This window comes from Notolabrus celidotus, chromosome 3, assembly GCF_009762535.1.
Source record: "Notolabrus celidotus isolate fNotCel1 chromosome 3, fNotCel1.pri, whole genome shotgun sequence".
Classification (NCBI taxonomy): Eukaryota; Metazoa; Chordata; class Actinopteri; order Labriformes; family Labridae; genus Notolabrus; species Notolabrus celidotus.
This window is the reverse complement of record NC_048274.1, coordinates 29,398,887-29,424,757: the sequence shown is the minus strand read 5'-3', so window position 1 is coordinate 29,424,757 and position 25,871 is coordinate 29,398,887. Positions and strand designations below refer to the sequence as shown.

General features: G+C 38.7%; 1 protein-coding gene across 2 annotated transcripts in view; it reads left to right on the top strand.

Annotated features, from left to right (window-relative positions):
* Nucleotides 1-25,871, top strand: part of hsd17b12b (hydroxysteroid (17-beta) dehydrogenase 12b) — a 35,646-nt gene that overhangs the window by 2,844 nt on the left and 6,931 nt on the right. For both annotated transcript variants that reach the window (XM_034680452.1, XM_034680451.1), the window contains exons 2-8: nucleotides 6,013-6,059; nucleotides 7,688-7,763; nucleotides 12,291-12,398; nucleotides 12,776-12,840; nucleotides 20,397-20,441; nucleotides 21,280-21,314; nucleotides 25,378-25,459. In XM_034680452.1, coding sequence (XP_034536343.1) covers nucleotides 6,013-6,059; nucleotides 7,688-7,763; nucleotides 12,291-12,398; nucleotides 12,776-12,840; nucleotides 20,397-20,441; nucleotides 21,280-21,314; nucleotides 25,378-25,459 — 458 coding nt within the window. The remainder of the gene's footprint in view (nucleotides 1-6,012; nucleotides 6,060-7,687; nucleotides 7,764-12,290; nucleotides 12,399-12,775; nucleotides 12,841-20,396; nucleotides 20,442-21,279; nucleotides 21,315-25,377; nucleotides 25,460-25,871) is intronic.

The window sequence follows — 25,871 nt, the reverse complement described above, 5'->3', positions numbered from 1 at the left end:
TATCAGGATTCTGGTTCACTGGTACCCAAGTCTCACGTTGTGTGAGAGCAAGAGAGGGAGAGAAAGTAGCAAAAGAAGTAGCAGAAGAAGAAGAAGAAAAGAGAGTCTGTGGAAGATCTGAACAGAGAAGCATTGTAGGGGCTTCAGAATCAATGGCACTCTGATGCTACATTCCTTATTATACTGGAACAATGTCCAGTTTACATTTATAATACATAACTCAAATATAATTTTATGGAAATAAGAATATATATATGATATAATATGTAACATTGTACATGTTTATTACATTATAATAGACATAGCAATACTAATATAAACTGTAGACATTCCGATTAAAAAATGTTAAACATTTGGAGTCTGCTTCCTCCATTTCCTTTGAAACTTTGGTGATAAACATGCTATTAGTTAAAACCTGCATGTAAAACAAAATAATATATACCTGTTTTTGACAAGGCTAGACATTTTTACTTTTCCAAAATATGATGTGTAAGATATTATCCTGGCCTTTTTTGCCAGTGACGTTGTTTTAATGGTTCCACCTGTGACTGGTGCAAAGCTGTTTCACATTATGGCTGCAACATAAGTTTGTTTGCTTTATTAAATAATCTACATTCAATTTAAAAAAAAAAAGAAAAAAAAAGTCAATACAAAACAAAACAAAAAACCCCACAGGAATTGGTAAAACATCACTGATGTATTTTCCAGAGCTCAAAAGTGCCTCTTTTATATCTTATTTTTGTGTGAGCAGTAATTAAAAACACAAAGATACATTTTCCTGGGAAGCAGAAGAGAAACACAAAGAATCAAACATTTGCAAAGTTTCAAACATACAAGGTTTTTTTTTTAAGTCAGGGGATGTTCCTAAGCGACTAATTTCTTAGTTGTTTAAAAGGAAATTAATATTCGACTAACTGACTCTCTTAGGAAGACACACAGGAGACGGTCAAAATTGAGCACAGTTTATTTAACACGACTAAACGATCACTAATGGTCACAGAGTCTGCAAGTAAACATGTCAAATTGGAGTATGACTAAAGTTAGCAGAGCTAGCACCACCAGCCTTCTGTCCTTGCAGGTTTACATCTACATGCCTGTGCTGGTGACATGTTACTCTGGTTGAGTATCCCAGTTTAACCAGACACAGCCTTTAAACAACTTAGTCCTAATTTTCTTAACCCAAATGCTGCAATACAAGATACCATCCGTCATCTGTGCTTGTTTACATCCAGGTAGTACAGCAGTAAAGCAATATAGCAATGGCCTTGACTGGCTTTTCTGTCAGTATAGTTTTGTCAACATACCACATCATCCCCAAGTTGAATCCACACATGCCTACACATTGATTTCAGTTGTTGGTGGGATGAACTGAATATGTAGACATCACCAGTATTTAAAAATTCAGAAGTTTGTAAAATCCTCATCATGTCTTCTTGGGTGAACTGAAGATACAAAGGGGTTTATTTATTCCCAGTTATTTAGTTATTGTCAACTCTAAAATGATGTTTGCTAACAAATCCACCTTCTAAATTGCAACACACTGTAAGACAACCACGAGCACAGCGAGCCAGTCTAACCCACTTTTTTCAGAAGACAGCACTTCCTAAAATAGAGCTTGTTTTATTTGACTGAAGGGAACATGCACTCAGCTGTAAAAGCTTTTTTTTCTGTTCCGACTGCAAAACAGTTCATTCTTAAAACAGCTAAAAATAACCCGGCCTATGTTTTCTTCATCACCGTGCCTGCCGACTCTCCATCACCCTCTCCTCTGCCCCCCTCTTCCCTGTGCTATTTTTAGTTGCCCCCAGGATCCCCCATGTTCGTGTTTGTCATTTTCTCTCCTCTTCCCTCCCTCTCTCTCTCCCTTCTGTTTGGTTCGGCTGCTGCCCCGGAGGATGTTCGGCACCTCGGCATCATCTGTACTCAGGAAGATCACACAAAAGGGGACATGGGTACAGCGAAAGGCAGATAGACCGATGAGAAAGGAAAGAATGAATAGTTTCGTCATAATACCGGAAGTGTTTTCTTGAAACAAACCGTATCTCCTCTGCAGAGATGTTTGTGTTAGACGCTGTAGGAACAATAGCACAAACATTTTATGAAAGCATTGATCAGGTGTGCACTGCTCAGTAAAATAAGATACATTAAAATATTAGACATTAAATATTTTAGGTTTCCTGTTAAAGGGCAAGGTTTTTAAAGATGCACTAAACTGACAAAATTTGGTATTGACATTAATTTAGACTTTATTGAAAGCTCAACTATTGACTTTTATTTGACTACTTGTCATGAACAAAATAGTTCCTCCATCTATCAAAATATCTCCAGTACAAGTGGAAGTTGTACCGTTTTTCAGGTCTTAAAATGTGATTCAGGTCTTAAAATGTGATGAAATGAATGCAAAAGCAAATGGCTTAAAACTAGGGATGGGCATTTCAAGCCAAAATATTATTTGAATAATCGTTGGCAGCTATTTGACGATTATTCCAATAATCATCCCCCCCAGGCACAGGGGAAAACGATGAAAAATTTACTTTTAAAATGAGAAAATATTCAAAGTAACTTCGATTTTTACTAAGTGAATGAATATTTGAATATTCGCTAATCATTGCCAATCCCTGCTTAAAACCAGAGAGTCTTACAGGAAAAACACTTTAATGCTTTGAGCATCTTCTCCTGCAACACATTACGTCATCAAGTAACACAGCAGCACGGACCGGTTGAGTATAGGGATGCACGATATTATCGGCAGATTATCGGTATTGACTTTAAAATGAACTATCGGATATTGGCCAACACGCTGATATCCACCTGTATAATTAACCGATAAAATAATGAGCTGCTGCACACATGTTGGGCTCATGTCTTAAGTTAAATTTGAATTTAAGCAGCTGTCTGTAAGGTATGTAGCTGACTAATTTAGGCACATTTGATTATTTAATTTGGGTTTAATTGCTGTACAGTTGTACTTTTCACATGTTCCCTGTGAACAGAGGTTAGGTTTACTTACTATGTCAAATTTGAAATTTGCCAAATTTGCCCTGGTTGTTGGTATTGTTATGATTGTCTCAGGGAGAGCATCATCAAAGTTTTAAGTAGGATGTATCTTTTTGTATGAATTTTGTTTGAAAGCAATTGTAAATAAATATGCAGTTTTATTTTGCACAAGAAATGAATATTACATAACAAATGTGATAAGAGTTATTGATAAGAGAATTGATGATCTCTGCAATTAGGTGTGCGGAAAAAGATATCGGTATTGATATCGGTAATCGGCTAAATGAGTTGTAAAATATCGGCATATCGGATGTCGGCAAAAAATCCAATATCGTGCATCCCTGAGTACACAATGCTATTAAATGTGTATATTTGCAATCTTATCAATGTAATTAATTCTATCATACACTTAATAGTCATCGGGATAACTTCAAACTCAGCCATTTACCTCTAAGTATTTAGGCTGAACAGTCTTCATTTAGCTGTCTTCTCCAGCATTAAAACACGTACTAACTTCAATAAAGAAGGAGAAGTCATGATATTGCACTAAGTTGACAACAGACATCTAATTGCAAAAATACCACCAAAGCACTGTCAATAATTGCTTTGCTTCATAGTGCTGTAATCCTTATTTGACTTAGCTCCTCTAGCGGACCCCGGAAGCTGCACCGCTTACTGCATGAAGTCTGACTGAGGCACTTTGACCCAACTCTCTCTCCATTGTTCCCATTTCAAGTGCTCAAAAGAACCTCCAAACAACAATTTGATAATAAAGGCAGAATAATTCCACACAACAAACTGACCCCTAAACACACAAGAGAGGTTAAAGTAAGTAAGCAGGCTTCAGAGGGTACACAGGGACATATTGTAACAGCCTGACTCTCTTCCACTTATTGTTATATTTAGCTAGAGGTGTGATGAATAGATTCCTCTGAAAGATGGGAGTTGCTATAAATAGACCCCTGCTGCTGCTGCTGCTGCTGCTGTTTGTGCCAGGCAGTTCCAGGGCATCCGCTCGCTCGACTGCCACCGATGACAGAGAGGACCTAACTTTCCTGCTCCCTCCCTCCCTGTCTCTCTGTTTGTCCTCCTTATTCACCTCAGCTGCTCTCCATGTTCTCCGTCCGGCAGAACATCTGTCTGCTCTGACATTCAGCCCTCGACCTATGAGAGTCCATTATTTGTATTTTTTTATTGAAGCTTTCCATGCGTTGCTGTTATTGGTTTATATCCTCTGCTTTTCACCTGTCAGTCAAACTGTCCACTACTCAAACATCTTTATCATCCTATTTTGTTGAGGAAAAATAACCTTTAGGTGGCGCTCTTTGTCTGTTTATATGGAGGCTAACACTCCTCAGTTTTGGCAGGGATATCATTTGTTTTCCTCTGTTATTTGGCTTCATCTGGATTTAAATCATGAAAAATGATTGGCCTGTTTACACACAGCAGGAAAACACATCCCCAGTTTCAATGTTTTAAGATGCATGTATGTCCTCTGTAAAGAAACTATTCTAATCAATAAATCAGACTTTATTCATAAAGCACTTTTCATACAATGACATTGCAACACAAAGGGATTTACATAAAAACAACTTAAAATAGAATAAAAAAAAAAAAAAGATATATATGAAAATAAAAAAAATAAGGACCCTCCCATCCTAATTCCAACCTCTCCCCCACAATCCTAAGGTTAAGAACACAGTATATGCATCATTGATAATAAAAACAAAAAAAATAGAATAGATAAAATTAAAATTAAGATAAAAAAGAAGTTGCTAAACGAACTGGGGAAATGCTTTCATAATGTCTTAATGAGGAAACACTGGAGGAAACATTAGATGTTAAAACTCAATGCAGGAAACTAAACTCACCAAAATAAAATACATTTTTAGATGATAAAACACTAAAATATTAAACCATGAAAAGAAAATAAGATACTATACTTAAAATAAATAAATAAAATAAAATAAGAAGTGACTCAATTTTGAACTAGATGATAAATAATGAAATGAATTATTTAATAAAGTAAGGTGAAATATAACTGTTGTAAGAATAAAACTCAGTTAAACGTGAGACTAGGTATGTCTTAAAAATATTTATGCTCTGTCCATAACACGCTCAAGTGAGATGATCTCTAGTTTAGAGGCAAACAAAAGGCATGAAAGTCTCTTAAATCACAACTCAAATTAAAGGTCAAATATAAATCTAGATATAGACTGAACATGAGGAAACTATCTGTACTCTCAAACTCCTAATGTGAGGGTAAAAATATGCATAAACCGCTGTCCACATACTTTTGTCCAGTTTTAGTCTGGGTTTTTTTTAACAAGGTTTTGAACGACTCTTAATATTGATCGATGATAAAGGAAAACATGAAAGGACAACTTGCTCTTGGCAGTTTAAAACAGGGGTTCCCAAGCTTTTCTGCCCGCGACCCCAAAAATATGGGTGCCAAAGTCTTGCGACCCCCACTGTTCCTCAAAGTAATTTAATGTTTCTTCATTTAACTGGTTTGCAGAAAATTAGCCCACCTATATGAGCATGTGGCTGTGTTACCTGTGCTGTTATGAATTAACCTGCTGCTACTGATGCTTTTGATAATGAACTGTTCACTAACCCTAAACTAAGGAGTCATCTGGCCAAAAAAAAGGCAGAAAACTCATTACATTTTCTAATGTCAAGGTCTTATTTGAAGTTTAGCTACTACTTTTGTCGATATTTTTACTATAATGTGTAGGATTTAATATTTTTAGATAATAAAAAAAAAACATTCTGGAAGACATCTCCCGACCCCCCATTTGTGCCTCGCAAACCCCTAAGGGGTGCCGACACACACTTTGGGAACCCCTGGTCCAAAACATAAATTCAACTGAGTCTCATTTTTGTGTTCATGTGGGGAAAACCCTCAGAATAAGGAGATTATCTTTTTGTGCTTCCCTGTTTGACTGACATACTTTATTGTGCTAATTTATTCTCTCTGTCCTCTGCCCCCCCCCACTCCCTCCCCCCCTCTAGTTGTGACAGGAGCCACTGATGGGATTGGAAAAGCCTACGCTGAAGAGGTAAGAAAATCTCAGACTTCTGACCCAAACAGCAGAGGAGCACAGTTACACGGTGTCGCTGCCTTGTTCTGTCAGACACATTGTGTGTTTACATGGGCTCGATGAGCCTTATCCTGGTTTTGATCACATTCAGGACATGGTGTTTAAATGCGCACATAGAAAGCTGGTCATTCATATCCCTGTATACATGAGAAATACTTGTATCCAAGATCCTGATCGCTATATTTAGTTCTCTCAGGCGCCTGATAAAACCTGCTGCAATTTAGAAATCTGATCAAATTGAGACGGCTGTGGCTTATTGCAGGTTAGACATTATTAAACGCCAACATCCTGCTGCAGATATGGTGTATCCGACTCATTTCCAGCAAGAGAAGAAAAGAGCAACAGCATACAGTATATTAAACATTGGCCCAGTGGTCTAAGTGTGCACCCAATAGACTACAGTCCTCATCCCAGCGGCCACAGGTTTGATAGGATGATGATAGGATTCATCATGAGAAAACTTTCATATGAATATGCATGTTCATCGCTCCAGATGTAAGATGCTCCTGTTGCTGCCGACATGTATGTTTTACTGATGAGTCAATTGCCTGAGGCTGCACCTGTGCAGGTAATCGCAGCTGTCAGAAACTGGTACAGGGTGTAGACATGCCACAGATTCCTGTTTTCTTTTGTTGTTCAACAGGTAGCAGAATTCAGTTCCTGAAAACCAGGTTAAGGGTCTCACCTTAGATATGATGTTAACATTCACAGAAAATGTGATCATTAAACGTCCTGATGAAAACCTGACTCCCATGTAAACGCAGTCACTGAATCCTTTGCAAAGATGCGCTCAGAATAAGTTCTCTTTCTTCAGAGTCCGTGTGTCTGTTTTAGAATACATTTTTACGATTGTCTAGTTCTGAAAACTCGTACATTTGATTTGTACCTGTTATTTCTGTGAAGAATGTTTTTATATTCAAGTCATATCTCTTTATTTTTCAGAGTCTGGCATCTCAGCTTCTGTCAATTGTGCTCTGCAAGTTAGTTTTTCAGATCCAATAAAGTAAATCCAGTCTGAATTCAAAGTAGCCATTTAGCAATGCTATCTGACTTTTATTATCTGATCAGCTACCAAATGTTGTCTTACAGGGACAGGCCCCCCGTTAATAAAACCTTTCTCTTGAAGAAAAAGTTCAGACAGACGCTCATGCATAGTTATTTTCCCTTGCAGCTTGATGGTGTGGATTTGAATGAATAAATCTGTAAAAGCACAGACTCAAGAAAAATGCGACTGCAAGCAATGACCTGAATATACAAATGTTCACAAATGGCCGGTATTAAAGAAAGGTCAGAGTTTAAAGAAGGAGGATTACAGACAAAATCTGTTTTAGGGGTCACTAAAAATACTAAACCAACTTAACAAGTGAAAAACTTCTCATTATGTTATCTACAAAAAGACTACTAGAACTGTTCACCTGCTACGTTGACCCCTTTAGTGTGAAATGTTTTAAATTTTATACCAGTTTGAGAAGAGAGCAATGTCATGCCGCCTGTGATCAGTGTGTGTCCATGCACGTGTCTTGTTTATTTATTCTGTTGTTATGTTATGTTATGTTATGTTATGTTATGTTATGTTATGTTTGCAGCTTGCCCGAAGAGGCTTCTCCATCGTGCTGATCAGCCGCTCTCAGGAGAGGCTGGATGATGTATCCAAAGCGATCAGTGAGTATTTTATGTATTCATTGCATTTGTTCAAAATGCAAAATAAACACAGAACACAAATGATACCAGTCTTGGGGAATTTATAGAATATGAAAATCTTTGTGGACTAATTTCATGAAAAATTAAAGTGAAATACTCTCAATACATACACACTAAAAAAAAACCTCACTTTAACCCCCTCTTTACCAGCTGCCTAGAAAACACACTCTTTAAGCTGTGAACTCTACTTAATGTGTCCATGCACCTTAATTGCCTCCCACTTGTACTATCTTCTCTCATTGCTCTAAAACCACTTTATATATTCATTCAGTCTAAGCTAATCTCATACAGCTAATATATACATATTTACATTGCACTATTGTTCAACATACACTGTAACCACTTTATTAATTCTGTATTTTTATACGCTGTTCACATGTTTATCCCCCCCCGCTATTCTTAAGCACTATGTTCACTTTACTCATCTGGATCACTTTATCCACCCAGTGTCTAAACACCTTCTCATTCAAGGGTTTGTATTTATTTTAATTATGTGAAACACTGTAGATTAATACTGAAGACATCAAAACTATGAAAGAACATATATGGAATTATTTAATGAACAAAAAAGTGTTAAACAAAGCAGAATATGTTTTATATTTTAGATTCTGTGAAGTAGCCCCCTTTTTCCTTCATGACAGCTTTGCACACTCTTGGTATTCTCTCAGTCTGCTTCATGAAGTGGTCTCCTGGAATGGTTTCTAATTAACATGAGCATTGTCAAGAGTTCATTTATGGAGTAACTTGCCTTCTTAATGTGTTTGAGACCATCAGTTGTGTCGTTCAGAGGTAGGGTTAGTACACAGTGGATAGCCCTATTTGACTACTGTTGTAATCCATATTATGGCAAAACCATATTATTTCATAGTTTTGATGTCTTCAGTATTAATCTACAATGTTGAAAATAATTAAAATAAATACAAACCGTTGAATGAGAAGGTGTGTCCAAACTTTTGACTAGTAGTGTATGTTTGCCCTATGGTGCTTTTTGACCACAGGAACTTTCCCCAGGAACCAGGGACTTTTTGAGGAACCATGTGCTTTTGGACCACAGGAACCAGGGTCTAAATTTAGTTCTGGGGTAGAAAAAACAACCCTGAAAAGCCCCTGCTTGGGGGATAGTACTTTTCAAATGTCCAGAAACTTTAAGGGGCAGGGCCTGCAATCCTGAACGTTTCTGATTGGTAGAGTTACTGCAGTTATTATTTCATTTGCCGCCAACATTAATTTTACACATAAATGTGCTTCACTTGGGTTGAGTAGCTGTGTCACAGTCGTCTTCTCTGAGTCTGCTGGGAATGCATCTATCAGCTCCCGTCGTTGCAGTATTAAGAGTGACCCTATAAACTGGAGACCTTCAGCTGAGTGTCTCAGTATCAAGTTTACAACAGCTTTTGAAACACAGAAGGAGTCCTCGGGAATGCTAATAGTTTCGTTTTTTATTAAAATGTCAACATTTTCTCATCAGATAAGTATGAAATGATAATCTAAAGACATTAGAGAGGGATGTCAACAGTTAACAGAGTCACTCTTTTAACCGAAACACCGACCGATCTCTGTCCACCTTCATCCATAGCACGTTTTTGTTTTCCTCTTTACACTACTGCTCTGAGGCCTTTGAATCGCGCCTTGGGGACTAATAACATGTTTTTGAATTTGAATTTGAATACTTATCTCTTTACACCATCAGTCAAATGTATGACACTCTATACAGTTGAGGGAAATCAACAGCAGCTGTAGGCAAGTGCACAAAACTAATATAGGGTTCCGAATGAAAGGTCCAAGACCCAAGTTCAGTCTTTAGAAAACATGCAGCTTTAAGGCCTTGTTTATCCCAACCCTGAAATTTTGCTCCCATATATATCTGCTGAAGAGTCTGATGGGCCGACATGAGTACGGACTAAATGATATTGCATTGAATTACATGTCTTTCACAAGTGATCTTTTTATTGAGAGGAGAGCCAGCAGGTCTCTTGATGCTTTTGGTTATGAGGCAGTAAAACCTCCTGCTGGAGCTGAAAGTGAATCTGTCCAATTAAATGAAAGCTTCCTCTTGAGGGAGGGATATCCTCATTGATGAAGAAGGATTTTATTTCCCCACTGCTCTGCTCTTCCTCTTTCCAAGTGACTCTTAGTTAGAAATAGAGCTGCACAAGAACATCACGTATTAATTGACACCAGGATATGAAGACGCATGTTAAACACATCCTAAAGACTGCATATATATGCACCCTATGTTTACATGAGCACAGTGCAGTAACACCATTTGCAGAATCAGATAAAGCCCCAGCCAGCCGTCAATTACCCTCAGATTAATTAGTATCAATTTGGTGACTGCAAGGTTATCTAGCACGACGGCTGAGGAGGGAAAGATGAGCGAGGGAAATTGTGAACGGTCTCGTAGTTAAAAAGAGCAGAACTTCTGCCGCTGTGGATCATTTTAGATTCAGGAAAGACCACATGTAGTAAACACATATTCATGACCAGAGCACAGACTTCAATATGTGTTTATTATTGATTAACCACCCCTGATATCGTCATCAAAGTAACAAACAATGACATAAGACATAGGAGGCTGGATTGTCACTGTAGGTATTCAACAAAATGTGATTCTTCAGGCCAACAGTGTCACATAAATTAATAATACATGACATTATGAGCTAAACAGAAGGGGTAAATTCAATAACAAGATGAAACAGGGCTAAATAACAATGAGCATGAATAATTGAGTGTGTCATAAAAATATAGATGAAATGAATGGCATCAGCAGGCTTAAAGTGCAGATATCACATTTCTGAGCAGATTGTTGTGAAGTGCACATAGAGTGCATAATGTCCAGCATGTTGTGTGCAGCTGTAAGAAAGTGTGTGTGCAGGGAGGTTATAATTACAGCTGTGAGGAAGAAGCTGTGCTGTAGCTCTTAGCCTCCTAGTTAGTTCTTGTTCTTATGATCCAGTTTCTCTGACCTGGCGACAAACATCAGTGTTCTCACATCATCCTAAGGCCTGTACTACAAAGCCAGTTCAACATACCCGTGTGGTTTCTTTTGAGTTCTTGAGAGACCACGTTAAGCATGCTGGATAAGTCAAAGCCAGAGTTACTGTGAGCATGTTCTAATGAAACACAACATTAATCACAAACATTACATCAGATTAGAGCTGGGTAATATTGAAAAAGTTGTTATCATGATAATAATTTTCATATCAGTCAATATCAATAATTATCACAATAAATTACATTTAAAGGCAGATTTTTTAAAGTTTAAGAGATGAGACGGTTTGTTAGCTTGTATCTGGATTTAGTTCTCTGATGAGCTTCTCGAATCCCTCATTTTTGACGGTGCTAACTTCCTTGCACTTTCTTTTGTGTAAGACTAGATTTTTGTGACGTTTTAGTTTTTAGATTCTTATTTTTCTCAGGTTGAGATAATTTACATATTTTGATTTAAATTTAAAACCAAGATACATCACATTGTACACTGTATGAGTTTATACAGTATTGTTGTGAGTAGTGCACTACCTTTTGAGGTTACTATGGATTACAGGTGTTTAAATATGTCAAATTTGTATCGAACATTTGTTATATCTATATTGAGAAAAATTAGATCACGATAATTATGGTTATTGAATTATTGCCCAGCCCTACATCAGATCTTTATATTTTACAGTCTCACAGCAACTTGTGATATTAGAAAAGTATGAGGAAGTGAAACACATTATCCAGACTAATATCAACACAGGTGCGTTCACAAAATGTTAGAAAAAGTGGCAGAAAATGAAAAAACAACAAGCATGAGGCACAAATTGGGCTTCTTGTATCACCCTCTTTTTAATGGTGCCACTAGATCCGACTGACACCTCCTTGCACTGATTTGCTGCTCTGATTATTTTTTTTATGAAAAGTTTTAGACGTAATATTTCAGCTACTGCCCCGACGGTAACAAAGGAGCAGAAGGGAGATAAAAAAAATTAATATGAAAGATGATTTGAAGCAATATGCACGCATCATCTTACATCTAATAAGTCCAAAAACATCAAGGCTCAGGCATAAGCCTACCTTAGTCTGTTGAAGGATGATACCAGGACAGCAATAACTTCCATTAATATTTTCAGATGTGAAATCTAATCGGTAGACAAAGTGTCCTGTGGGTCTCTCTGCCTCCTCCACTCTCTAATCAGCTCTCAGTGCGTGGTTTGAAATGATCTCTTATCCAGAGTATAACCTGCTCAGAGGCATGTGGGGTGTTCAGGAGGAGTCACTGTGATGATCTACCTCCAGTTAGAAGAATCACCTTCTGATAACCCTGAAATTAACCCTGAAATTAACCCTGAAGTTAACCCTGAAGTTAACTCTGAAATTAACCCGGAAGTTAACCCGTAAGTTAACCCTGTAGTTATAGTACAGGCCTCAGGTTTTCTTAACTGTGTGTTCGTTTATAAATTATATATATATGTATATAAGTAAAAAAGTGTCTGTCTGTGTCCTCAGAGAGCAAATGTGGTGTGGAGACCAAAACCATCGCCGCAGACTTCAGTGCTGTTGACATCTACTCCAAGATTGAAGATGGACTTCAAGGATTGGAGATTGGAGTTCTGGGTAAGCATGCAGCAGATGCTTTGCTGATAAGAATGTAAATTATGATACAGTATGATAAACAAGCATTTCATATAATCATGAGGTTGGATTTGTCCTGGCAGGTTTTGGTTTAGTGTGCAGCAGCTGCAACATCACGTTTCATAAAATGGAGTAAAACAGAAGATTGCAGATTCAGTCAAAGTCGAGGCCTGCAGACATCAGGAATGCTGTTTAATGCACTTTTCATGTAATTACTGAGGTTCATTTATCCTTTGGCTTTTTCAGCCCTTTGCTGCCCTCTTAAGATTACAAAGAGGAATAACACCCTGTGTCTCAAACACAGAATGTGGTTATAGTATTTCAGATGAATCAATGCTGTTATCTCTTTTTGTCAACAGTAAATAATGTTGGAGTGTCCTATTCTTACCCTGAGTTCTTCCTCAACGTCCCCAATCTGGATTCTGTAAGTAAAGGATCATTATTATCATTATTATCCTGTGTGACGTGAATGTATGAATGGCTCTGTTACACAGTCAATTAAAAGAAAATGTAATCATACCAGTTCATAACTATTATAATGAATAGAAGTGGTAATAATGAAAAAATATATAACATGTAGTTCATGTCTTTTTTAAAAGTGTAATACATTTATTATTTTGATCAAGTGTAGTCAAGCAGTTTAAGGGACAGACGAGTTGATCCCTCTGGACATTAGCAGGGCTCTGAAGTGAAGGCAGAAATCTGAGCTTGAGATCAATTAAACTTTGGTATTTAGACCAATCATGTGAGGCCTCATCATAAACTGAACTTATATATATATATATATATATATATATATATATATATATTTTTTTTTTTTTTAAATTATATTAAAGGGCATTTTTCGACTTTATTGATAGGACAGCTGAAGAGAGACAGGAAATGTGGGGAGTAGAGAGTGCAGCATATGGTCGTGGCCGGGGGTTGAACCAGCGACGAGGACTCCAATAAATCTAGGAATCACTTTTGACCAGCACATGACTTTCGACCATCATATCTCCAAACTCATCCACTCCTGTTTCCTGCAGCTCTGAAGTATAGCCAAAATCAGACCAATGCTTTCTCTTTCTGACCTCGACACGTTAATTCATACTTTCATTTTCTCACACTTAGATGATTGCAATTCCCTTTACACCTGCCAAATTCAATCATCTCTACACCACTTACCGTTAATCCAAAATGCAGATGGCAGATTATTAACTTGCACCAGCCGTCAATCCCATATCACCCCTGTTCTTGCATCACTCCACTGGCTTCTCGTTAAATTCAGAATCAATTTAAAGATCCTTCTAACCTCAAACAAAGCTCTGCATGGTCTCGCCCCCAGTTACATTTTCAAACCTCTCGTCCCTTATTCCACCCCTCGTCCACTCAGATCATCTAATCTCGGCCTTCTATCCATCCCCGCTCTAACTATAAAACAAAAGGTGACCGTGCTTTTTCCATCTACGCCCCCTCCCTCTGGAATCTGCTCCCTCAAGGTCTGCCAAGTCTGTTGACAGCTTTAAGAAACTACTCAAAACATATTTCAGGGTTCCCACACGTCCTGGAAAACCTGGCAAACAGTTGACCAGTTTTCCAGTACTGGAAAACACCTGGAAAATGGGAGAAAAAGTAAAATGTCCTGGAAAATCACATATAGTCCTTGAAAATTATTCCAACATGGCTGCGTTTGACCTGACCCTATTAACAAAACACATCCCCATTCATTGAAAGTTGAGTGCCCGGTGTGCTGGAAAAGACAGCGACACTGTGCAACTTTTTTCACATCTTTTCTCCTTCACTTCATAATCATGCATTCACTGAAAACGGGGGTATATTGTTTATGTTTTATGGTACACTTGGCTCAATTACCATACTCTAGCTCAGTTGTTCTCAAAGTGGGGTCCTGGGACCCCTGGGGGTCTGAAAAACCATAGCATGGGGGTCCGTGAAATAATTTGAATACATTTCAGAAAGCCGGCTCTTTCGACTCTCAAACGGCTCTTAATGTAGGATCTTTTGTAGCCGTATATTTTACCTTAATTTTGCAAAAACTAATAGTTTGTGTTGAAAACCCTTTTACGTACAGTGTTTTTATGAGAAGCCTTATAATGCCCAATTGTGTGCATTTCTTCTGTTAGAAAATCATTCTCACCCTGATCCTAGGGTTATGATTAGGGTTAGGGTTGTGATTAGGGTTAGGGTTGTGATTAGGGTTAGGGTTGGGGTTAGGGTTAGGGTTGTGATTAGGGTTAGGGTTGGGGTTAGGGTTGTGTTTAGGGTTAGGGTTAAGGTTGTGATTAGGGTTGTGTTTAGGGTTAGGGTTGTGACTAGGGTTAGGGTTGTAATTAGGGTTAGGGTTGGGGTTAGGGTTGGGGTTAGGGTTAGGGTTGGGGTTAGGGTTGTGATTAGGGTTATGATTAGGGTTATGATTAGGGTTAGGGTTGTGATTAGGGTTAGGGTTGTGTTTAGTGTTAGGGTTGTGATTAGGGTTAGGGTTGTAATTACGGTTAGGGTTGTGTTTAGGGTTAGGGTTGTGTTTAGGGTTAGGGTTGTGATTAGGGTTAGGGTTGTGATTAGGATTATGATTATGGTTAGGGTAAGGTTAGGATTAGGGTTAGGGTTAGGATTAGGGTTGTGATTAGGGTTGTGTTTAGGGTTAGGGTTAGGGTTGTGACTAGGGTTAGGGTTGTAATTAGGGTTAAGGTTAGGGTTGGGGTTAGGGTTAGGGTTGGGGTTAGGGTTGTGATTAGGGTTATGATTAGGGTTAGGGTTGTGATTAGGGTTAGGGTTGTGTTTAGTGTTAGGGTTGTGATTAGGGTTAGGGTTGTAATTACGGTTAGGGTTGTGTTTAGGGTTAGGGTTGTGTTTAGGGTTAGGGTTGTGATTAGGGTTAGGGTTGTGATTAGGATTATGATTATGGTTAGGGTTAGGGTTAGGATTAGGGTTAGGGTTAGGGTTAGGATTAGGGTTAGGGTTAGGATTAGGGTTAGGGTTAGGGTTAGGATTAGGGTTAGGGTTAGGATTAGGGTTAGGGTTAAGGTTGTGATTAGGGTTAGGGTTGTGTTTAGGGTTAGGGTTGTAATTAGGGTTAGGGTTAGGGGTTAGAACCGTACCAGAACTGAACCAGAACCGAACCTGAACTGAACCGGAACTGAACCAGAACCATACCAGAATCGAATCAGAACGGAACCAGAACCGTACCAGAACCATACCAGAACCGAACCAGAACCGAACCAGTCGTGGACCAGAATCGAACCAGAACAGAACTGAACCAGAACCTTACCAGAACCGAACCAGAACCGAACCAGAACCGAACTAGAACCGAACTCAAGCAAACAGAACCAGAACCAACTCGGGTAAACCGAACCAGAACCAAACTCAAGCAAACAGAACCAGAACCAAACTCAAGCAAACAGAACCAGAACCAGAACCAAACTCAAGTAAACAGAACCAGAACCAACTCAGGTAAACCGAACCAGAACCAAACTCAAGCAAACAGAACCAGAACCAAACTCGAGCAAACAGAACCAGAACCAGAACCAAACTCAAGTAAACAGAACCAGAACCAACTCAGGTAAACCGAACCAGAACCAAACTCAAGCAAACAGAACCAGAACCAAACTCGAGCAAACAGAACCAGAACCAGAACCAAACTCAAGCAAACATTAATAATGTCCTCAGGTTGGCATTGAGTAAAATCAGTTGCCTCAGCTTGGATGGGCTGATCCGATTTCTCCTCTCAGTGAGTATTTGCCCGGTCTTTAAGAAGACTCTCTCTGAAGGAACAGATGAAGCCACGATACACAGCCTCCCATCCATCACCTGTATCCTATATCCTCACATATGATTGGCCGCATGGCCGCCATGCTGACCAATCAAAACAAAGTTCTGCTGTGAGCAGAGCTGGGGCTGAACACTGTGAGAGCTAAGCAGCGAAAGGATTCTCACCCTGATCCTAGGGTTAAAGTTATGATTAGGGTGAGATGGTCCCTCTCCATCTAAGTGTGTTAGGTCTCTCTCTCCTTCTCTCTCCCTGTCCCTTTGTATATCCTTATGTAATCTTTCTTTCACTTTCTCTTATTTATTTATTTATTTTTTTGGCCCACCTAGGTGTGCACGCCCTCTTTTACAGAACATGATATTAGCTGCCAATAAAAGATAGGCCAGAGTTCTAAGAGGGATGGTGATGGTTGCATGCACACAGTCACAAGCACAGAAGAAAAAGGTTTTCTTTCTCTTCTTTTGCTGCAAGAATAAATTGCATGAATATTTGACAGTTTGTGACAAACATGACACAAACCAGAAATATATATGCAGACAAGAGAAAAAGAAAAAAAAAAAAAAAAAAAAAAAAGTTATGATTAGGGATAGGATTGTGATTAGGGTTAGGGTTAGGGTTAGGATTGGGGTTAGGGTTAGGATTAGGGTTAGGGTTGTGATAAGGGTTAGGGTTAGGATTAGGGTTAGGGTTGTGATTAGGGTTAGGATTAGGGTTAGGGTTAGGGTTGTGATTAGGGTTAGGGTTGTGTTTAGGGTTAGGGTTAGGATTAGGATTAGGGTTATGATTAGGGTTAGGGTTAGGATTAGGGTTAGGGTTAGGATTAGGGTTAGGGTAAGGATTAGGGTTAGGGTTAGGGTTAGGATTAGGGTTAGGGTTGTGGTTAGGGTTAGGATTAGGGTTAGGATTAGGGTTAGGGTTAGGGTTAGGATTAGGGTTAGGGTTATGATTAGGGTTAGGGTTAGGGTTAGGATTGGGATTAGGGTTAGGGTTGTGATTAGGGTTAGGATTAGTGTAGGGTTAGGGTTAGGATTAGGGTTAGGGTTAGGGTTAGGATTAGGGTTAGGGTTGTGATTAGGGTTAGGTTTAGGGTTAGGGTTGTGATTAGGGTTAGGGTTGTGATTAGGGTTAGGGTTAAGGTTGTGATTAGGGTTAGGGTTGTGTTTAGGGTTAGGGTTGTGTTTAGGGTTAGGGTTGTAATTAGGGTTAGGGGTTAGGGGTCAGGACCCCTGAAACAAACGGAACAAAAAGAGCGACACAGCTGCACAGAAACTCCACGTTGTAGACATCGCTGATCATAATAGACATCGCCACGCAGGAAGACAGTTTACATTTTTTAAACCTCTGAGAGATCTTCAAATACAGAGTGCGTCTTTACAGTGGTGCAATTTTTTCAGAGTTTACGGTAACTCAAATAAAAAAAACGTGACATTTGCTTTGTTTTATATCGACCACTTAGCAGGATGAATATCATGATTAAGCAGGTATATTTTGAGTTTGAGTTGAGTTGAGAAACATTTGTGGCCATTTGTCATTCAGTTCTATTTAGGTCATTAATGCACTGATCCTCGGATCATTATTATTATTTAATCATTTCAGGAAGGAAGCTTCCTGATTCCTTTGGAGGTTCTTTTGTTTTTTTCTTAGCTCATTTTATATTTTTTGAGAAAAGAGAAAGCTGAGATGTTGCCCATCATTGTTTCTTGGTTGCACTAATAAAGGGAAGTGCTGTACATCTGTGGTTGCATTATTCTATTATCAATTTGCCATCATTTTTAAGTATGTAAGAGATGATTTCATTGATAGCCATAGACTACACGTCTTTCAATGTAGACTTCCACTGAGAGGAACATATTAGACTATTTAGGATCTAAATTAGGAACTAAATTTAGATGGTCATACCAGCTTGATCATCAATGAAAATGTCCTGGAAAATGATCTCTGGAAAACAGTGGGAACCCTGATATTTGTACACACAAGCCTTTATAGAACCTCCCATCTAATCTCTACGGTTGTCTGTCTAGTGCTATATAAATACATTATTACTTACTTACTTACTTACTTACTTACTTACCTGCATGCTTGCTTGCTTGCTTGCTTGCTTGCTTGCTTGCTTACTTACTTACTTACTATAGCCTCTGAATATGGGGCGTGCTCAGACCACTAGGCCACCCGTGCCCCACTGAACTTATATTTTGACCAGACAATAAATGTGTAATCCATAACTGACTAAATAATTTGCCTACTTTTTACCTTTAGTTTGTATTATTGTGCAGTTCTTCCTGAAAAGTAGCCCCAACTAAAACATGGAGTAACAGCAGCAAAAGTGGAGACATGTCATAAACCAGCCAAGAGACTCGGAAGCGTGTGTTTATAATCTCAGTATAGTTTCAGTTTACGTCTCACCTTCAGTATGAAGGTATCAGAGGAAACCGAGGTGTAACAGAGGTGAGACATGATCACTGTGAGCTGAAAGAGCAGGCAGGTTGGAGCAGAGCTGTGTGTACGTGCATGTCTGGGTGTGTTTATATGAAGCACCCTCTTATGCCTCTGTAATGCTGTAACACAATGTGAAATAGAACACTTAGACACCATCTAAGACTCCATCTGCTATCAGACTGTTCAGCAGCAGCACTGAATTCTAACTAATTGATAATTAGCTGTGCACATAATCAGTCAATCAATCAATCTTTATTTGTATAGCGCCAAATCACAACAAACGTTATCACAAGACACTTTTACAAACAGAGCAGGTCTAGACCACTCTGTCAAATTATGAGCAGAGACCCAACACCAAGACAAGGTAAGACTCAGCCTGACGCCATCTTAATCCACCATGAGCATTGCACCTTGCAGTATTTAGCCAGTTACAGCGGCGAGGAAAAACTTCCTTTAACAGGCAGAAACCTCGAGCAGAACCAGACTCATCTTAGACACACATCTGCCTCGACCGAGTTGGGTCTGGAAAGAGGGATAGAGGAGAATAAGAGACAGAGTGAGAAGTGATAGTGATGAGACAAGTAGTAATAGCTGTTGCCGCTGGAGTCCAGCATGTCCGTATAAGCTGGAGTCTGGAACGTCCACAGTAGTACGGCTACGGCAGCTCAAAGGGACCTACGAGACAAGGGAGATCAGGGACTCCAGGGACTATGGTAACTTTCAATGGGACAGGCAGAGTTAAAGTAGGGGTTGAGGGGGCTGGGGGGAAGGGGGTGAGATAGGATCCCAGTATGTCAGTGCGTCAGTCCCCTCAGCAGTCTAAGCCTATAGCAGCATAACTAAGAGCTGGTCCAAGCCTGAGCCAGCTCTAACTATAAACTTTATCAAAAAGGAAAGTTTGAAGCCAAATCTTAAAAGTAGAGAGGGTAATCCAAACATCTCTTAGCACTGCTGTGCAATAACTCTGTAACTACAGTATTTTCTTGGGCTATGCTCACTTCATCCATCACTCCACCATATCATTATGGTACATACTGTGAGTGTGAGTGTGAGTGTGAGTGTGAGTGTGAGTGTGAGTGTGTGTGTGTGTGTGTGTGTGTGTGTGTGTGTGTGTGTGTGTGTGTGTGTGTGTGTGTGTGTGTGTGTGCGTGTGTGTGTGTGTGCGTGTGCGCGTGTGTTTGTGCGTGTGTACGTGTGTGTGTGTGTGTGTGTGTGTGTATGTGTGTGTGTGTGTGTGTGTGTACGCGTTAAGGAACCTTTTGCAATTCTCCCTGTGCAATAACTAAACTATATCCAATTATACTTATATTATATTTTTATATTATTATTTTTGACCTTTAATTATTTTATTTTCACTTTCTAAGTATATAGTCGTACTCCCCTGTCTCTTGCTGTAAACTGCTGTTAAAAAAAAAAAAAAAATCCTCCAATGAGGGATCACTAAAGTTTATCTGATCCCATCTTGTCTTACGGATATAACACTACATAGGGATCAATATAAAATTAATTGACCATGGAGCTGCGTTACAGTGCTGTTGTGGACTCGCAGTATGAGAACAGCTACAGATTTCTGATCCACCGACCAAGCTAGGTTGTGATGTATTAACATTATGCTAACCTTTATTGCTTAGTTATTTTGCTTTTTTTGCATTTAGAAAATCTTGTGCTGTAAAATGCATTTCTATTTCCTGCACTTGACTCAGATAGAAGATTGTACACATTTGATCTTTAGCTTGTTTACATCAGCTGTAGTAACACTACTGTTCTTATTGTTTCAGTTCATCGACACCATGGTCAACGTGAACATCACATCCGTGTGCCAGGTGAGTGTGCTCCTTTAAAACATTGTTATAACTAAGCCTTTTGACCCTGATGAACAGAAAGAGACACGGTGACTGAATCACACTCTTTAATTGCTACTTCTCCTTCAAGTCAATATTGAGTCAAAGTGTCTTTTATGGTGATTAACACTGAGTTAATGTGGATAGATGGCCTGGGTGTCACTTGAGAGCTCTTCATGTTCAGCTTTTTTGTTAAAAAACTTCTAAATTTTAGGAGAGTTGAATGAGAGGTGTGATGATGATTTTAAATTCTCTTGTGCCGTAAATTCAAGAAGAGATTTTACTGTTATAATTTGTGTCTGCTCAACACAACGGCTTTATGTTCGTTATACATTCCACTGATGTCTGGATTACCTTTGAGTAAAAGGCTGAGACGCAGTTCAAAGAGTCATGGACCTATAAAGAGACACACGCAACCACACACATGCACACACAGCACAGCAGTGACATAAAGCATAGTAAGTCACTTCCATCCCTCTCCTCCATGTTCAGCAGTTCCCAGAGCAACAGCTAAAGTCCACCCACTCTCTTAGCACTTAATTTATGTCATTCAATATTTCTTTAAACTGCTCCCTCTGCTATCATTATCATTTCCACTCTCTCTTTGTCTTCTCTCCCCAACCACCTCTCTACACACATCCCACACACACATGCGCAAACACACTCACACACATTGAAAAATGTGAATCCACACCTCCACACACTTGTCCGTAAACCCACACACATCAATAGACTCTTTTTGTCGCTCCAGTGCTTTTACTCTGGTTCTCACTCTTCTCTCCTCCTCTCCCTCTCTCTCCCTTTAATTGTTTTTTTTCAGATGACTCGTCTTGTTTTACCTGGGATGGTGGAGAGGTGAGTTTGTCTGACTCCAGCAGTAAGTGGCTTTTTAATACATCATGGATAACCTTGAACCTTAAGTAACTAACAGCAGCAGATGTGCATCATCAATCAGCGCACAGCCTGGACGATAAACAGCTAATATTGTTTTAAAAGATGGAAGGATAGAAGCGTTTCATTATCAGGCTTTTTTCAGGGAGTCGAATAGATCTGATGAGTCAGTGGGCCCTTTTATGGAGTTACTCCTCTGTCAGGAGTGGACACGAGCTGTGTTCTAATTCAGAGGTAGAATCCTTTGATGGACTCAGCTTGTGTAGAGTAGACTGCTCAGGCTGAACTGTAATGGTAATAAAAAAAATAAAATAATGATAATACAATAATAACAACAATAATAATAATAATTCTAATAAAATGATGATGATGATAATAGCAATAATAACAATAATAACAACAACAACAATAATACAATAATAATGATAGTAAACAATAATAATAATAATAATAATAATAATAATAATAATCATTATTATTATTATTATTATTATTGTTATTGTTGTTATTATTATTATTATTATTTATTTATTTATTTATGTTTAATGAAAGGCACCTTTCTGGACACTCAAGGTCAACTTACAACATACCAACAGTAAAAAACAACACTCAACAGTAAAGAAATACATAAATACAAGAGAACCACCATGCAATACTAGAAAAATGAAAGTGAAGTCATGATGTCCAGTCCCATAGAGACAGATGAAAGCGTGTATGCTTGGCGGAAAAAGTGAGTTTTGCTGCAGGATTTGAAGGTGGTGGGAGAGGTGGAATTTTGTAAGTCCTCGGGGAGAGAGTACCAGAGGCAGGGGGCCAAGCGGCTGAAGGTTCTTGACCCCTTGGTGGTCAAGTGAGCAGGTGGGAGGGTGAGTTTGGTGGAAGAGTAGGACCTGAGACTACAGGTAGGTATTTCGGTATGGAGGAGCACAATGAGGTACTGAGAAGCTAAGTTCTTGATGGCCTTGAAAGGGAATGAGACAGTCAGGAGGGTTTCCTGATCTAGCCCAACTTGACCACTATCCATATCATTTCAGATATAATTTAAAGTTTCAAGGTGTCTGTCTTTTTTTACATTTGTATGGCTAGTTGTTTCATTTATTCTAATTCAATTTGATTAATGAATGGTGCATCACTCTGCAGCTTGAGAGGCGGCCATCTCGTTTTAATTTGCACACAGAGAATCATGGGAAAAGTTGGGCAGAGAAGGATGCTCCAGATGCACCCTCAACATTGTGCTGGAATCTGATATCAGCATTGGCCCTGTTTCTTTAAATTGCTGCATCTTTAGTTGAAACCAGTTGTCTTCAGAAATCACATTTTACACTTGCAGACTTATTTTAGTGTTGAAATACCTCGTCTATAAAGAAAAGACATCACCTCATGAAGGCCTCAAGTGTTGGAGCACTACAATGTAGAGTTAGGCTATGAAGATATATCCAAGGCTTTGAATAACAGATTAAATCCACCATCCGAAAACAGAGTAAACGTTGGACTGAGAGGAGGCTGTCCAGTTAGAGTGTTAATCAAACAAGCAACTAGGAGGCCTGGTAACTGAAGGAGCTGTAAAGATCCACACTCTGTTGGAGAATCTTTTCACAGAAAAACTATTAGCCATGCTCTTCACAGATTTGGCCTTTATGGAAGAGAGGGGAGAGGAAAGCTGCTTCTGATAGAGAACCATAGTAAATCCTGTTTAGAGTTTGCCAGAAGCCATGTGGGGACAAAGCAAGCATGTGGAAGAAGGGACTCTGGTCACATGAGACCAGACTCCCAACTTTTTTTCCCCTGGTGCTAAATGTTATGTATGGCAAAAGCCAATGCTGCAGATCACCCTGAGCACACAGTCCCTGCAGTGAAACACGATGGTGGCAGCAGCTTCATGCCTTTAATCAGCAGGTCCTCTGAATCTGGTCTTAAGGGTAAGACAGTTGGAGCTGAATACAGGGCAAGGGAGTTTAGACCGGAGTGCAGGTTCACCTTTCAGCAGGATAATGCATCATGGCATAAAGAGAGAGCCAACGTGTGGTGGTTGACAGGAAGAAAGTTTTATGTCTCAGAATAAACCAATTAAACACGCAATAGACACAAACCCCAAAAGACTTGATGCAGTAATTAAGGAACGAAAAGAGAAAACACATCAGTGTTTCCTTTTTTTTATAGTGTAGTGATTTTAAAAGACGCTGTTCTTAATCAAGTTAACCTGCCAATATTTTCCACTCATTAAGGTAATGTTCATTCCTTTTCTGTGTTACTGCTCAGAAAGAAGTGTCGTACATCAGATGTTATAACACTGTGATAAATACAAAATCTGAGTGCAAAAAAAAATCATTTTCATCAAATGAGATTTAAAAATCTTAACATGCTGACAGTTTCACAGTTCATGGCACAGTGTTGCATTGTAACCAAGTTTGATGGAGTCTTGAAAATCCATAGCCCTGGTTTAACTTCAGCATAAAGTATGTTTCCAAGTAATTTTTGAGGGTGATGAATATTTGTGCATCTAAAACATATCTGCCTTTCTGTTTAAAGTATTATTGCATTTTAGCAAACATTACGCATGATGGATGAGTTTGATTAATATAAACAACAAACAGAAGTTAACATTCCTCCATTATAGAGGTGGCGTTTCCCTCCCTCCAAGATCTGCATATGAAGCAAGCTGTCCCAAAAAAGTGTTTTATTTCTACTTTAAGCATTTATGTTCCACATAACTTTACCTGTGATGTCCAGTTGTTAATAATAATAATAATAATAATAATAATAATAATAATAATAATAATAATAATAATAATCACCATAATAATCATAATCATTTGTAGAGCACTTTTCAAAAAACATGACAAAGTGCTTAATGCATCAAAGGACATGTGCAAAATAAAGAACATTTTAAAAGACCATACAATTTGTGCAAATCACTATTACTATTAAAAGAACATAAAACCATAAAAACAAGATAAAAACAAAATAAAATCAGGACCCTGTGCAAGGCACTTTGATCAATTAAAATCCGGAAATGCTCTCCAATAGAAGTATGTTCTGAGCAATGATTTAAAAGAGAGCACAGAGACCACCAACCTAATTTTCTCAGGCAGTTCATTCAACAGCTGTGGAACCCGGACTGAAAGCGCCTCGCCCCCCCTGTTTTCAGACAAGTTAAGAACCAGCAAAGAACCAGTGGCGTTCATGGGTGCTCTATCAGCCATGACAAACTTAAACTCTGATAACTTTTCTCAAAACACAAAGTGTTACTTCATGCAGAGTCCTCCTCTTGGATGGATTCAGTGACTGTACAAAGGACAAGGATATTCTCAGAAAAGGATAAACAATATTAGGATTATTACTCATTTTGTCCCTATCTTCATGACTTGTAGATGACATTATGTTGTTTTATCTCGTGGGGATAAATTATATGATCCCATTTATAATGTTCCTCTGCTAGCTAGTTAGCAAGCTAATCTCTTGAGGAGTGGTTAGGAAAGTAAATACAGAAAATGCGTGCTTAATGAATATGCATTAATAAACGTGTTTGCTGATGTTATTAGTCTGTAATTCAGCTGTTTCAGCTGCAAAAAAATGTAACCAGCATCGTAGAATAAAGTTCTATCACACTTCTCTTCATCACAGTTATGTAGCAGATGGTCAAGTTTTCAGTATTTCTCTGTTGTGTTACCAGGCTGTTGTAACTGAATGCCTAATATCAAAAATCTGGAATATGTTATGATGGCCTGATTAAGCTACCTTAATCAGTAGCTGTCTAACGTCTTTAATACAAGATGTCACAGACGGCAGCAGACCCTGATGCTATGCAAGGTGGCGGCACACACAAATTGCCTGCTGTATTAATGAACCCTTTGTGTTAATCATACTTTTGAAGCCTTCTTAAAGAGGAGTGCACACTAACGCTCAGCACTGTCCCTCTGTTATTTTGGACTTGATTTAAAGTTGAATCGTTGTTGCATGTCCCTCTTTCTCACAACTTTTTATCTTTATGTGTGAAATCGTATTCACTCATTCTCTGCGTTTACAGGAAGAAGGGTGTCGTTCTCAACATCTCGTCTGCCAGTGGGATGTATCCTGTTCCTCTCCTCACCATCTACTCTGCCTCCAAGGTAACAGCAGCACACTCTTAATGAGCTTTTCTTTAAGTGTTGACTCTTGTGTAACCTATAGTCGCATCCCAGCATCATAAACACTTTACATCTCTCCATATGCTGTGATCTACTTGGAGGAACTCCTTTTCTCTGTTTCTGGAGTCATGAATTATTCCATCTTATCTATCAACGTACACCAAGGCTAATCTTATCTTCTGGTGACAAAAGATGTTAGTTCAACATTTTATTTTGTTGTTGGGATAAAAGGAGGGATTGTCTCTTTTCATATTTGCTGTTTTAATTGTGAGTATAAATAAGTCAGTGACTAACTCAGGTCCCGAGGTAGTGCACCAATTAAAAATGTTTATAGGAGCATGTGGCGTCATAATGTTTTATAACTGTCTCGTGTGTGTTTGTTAGTTTAAAATCA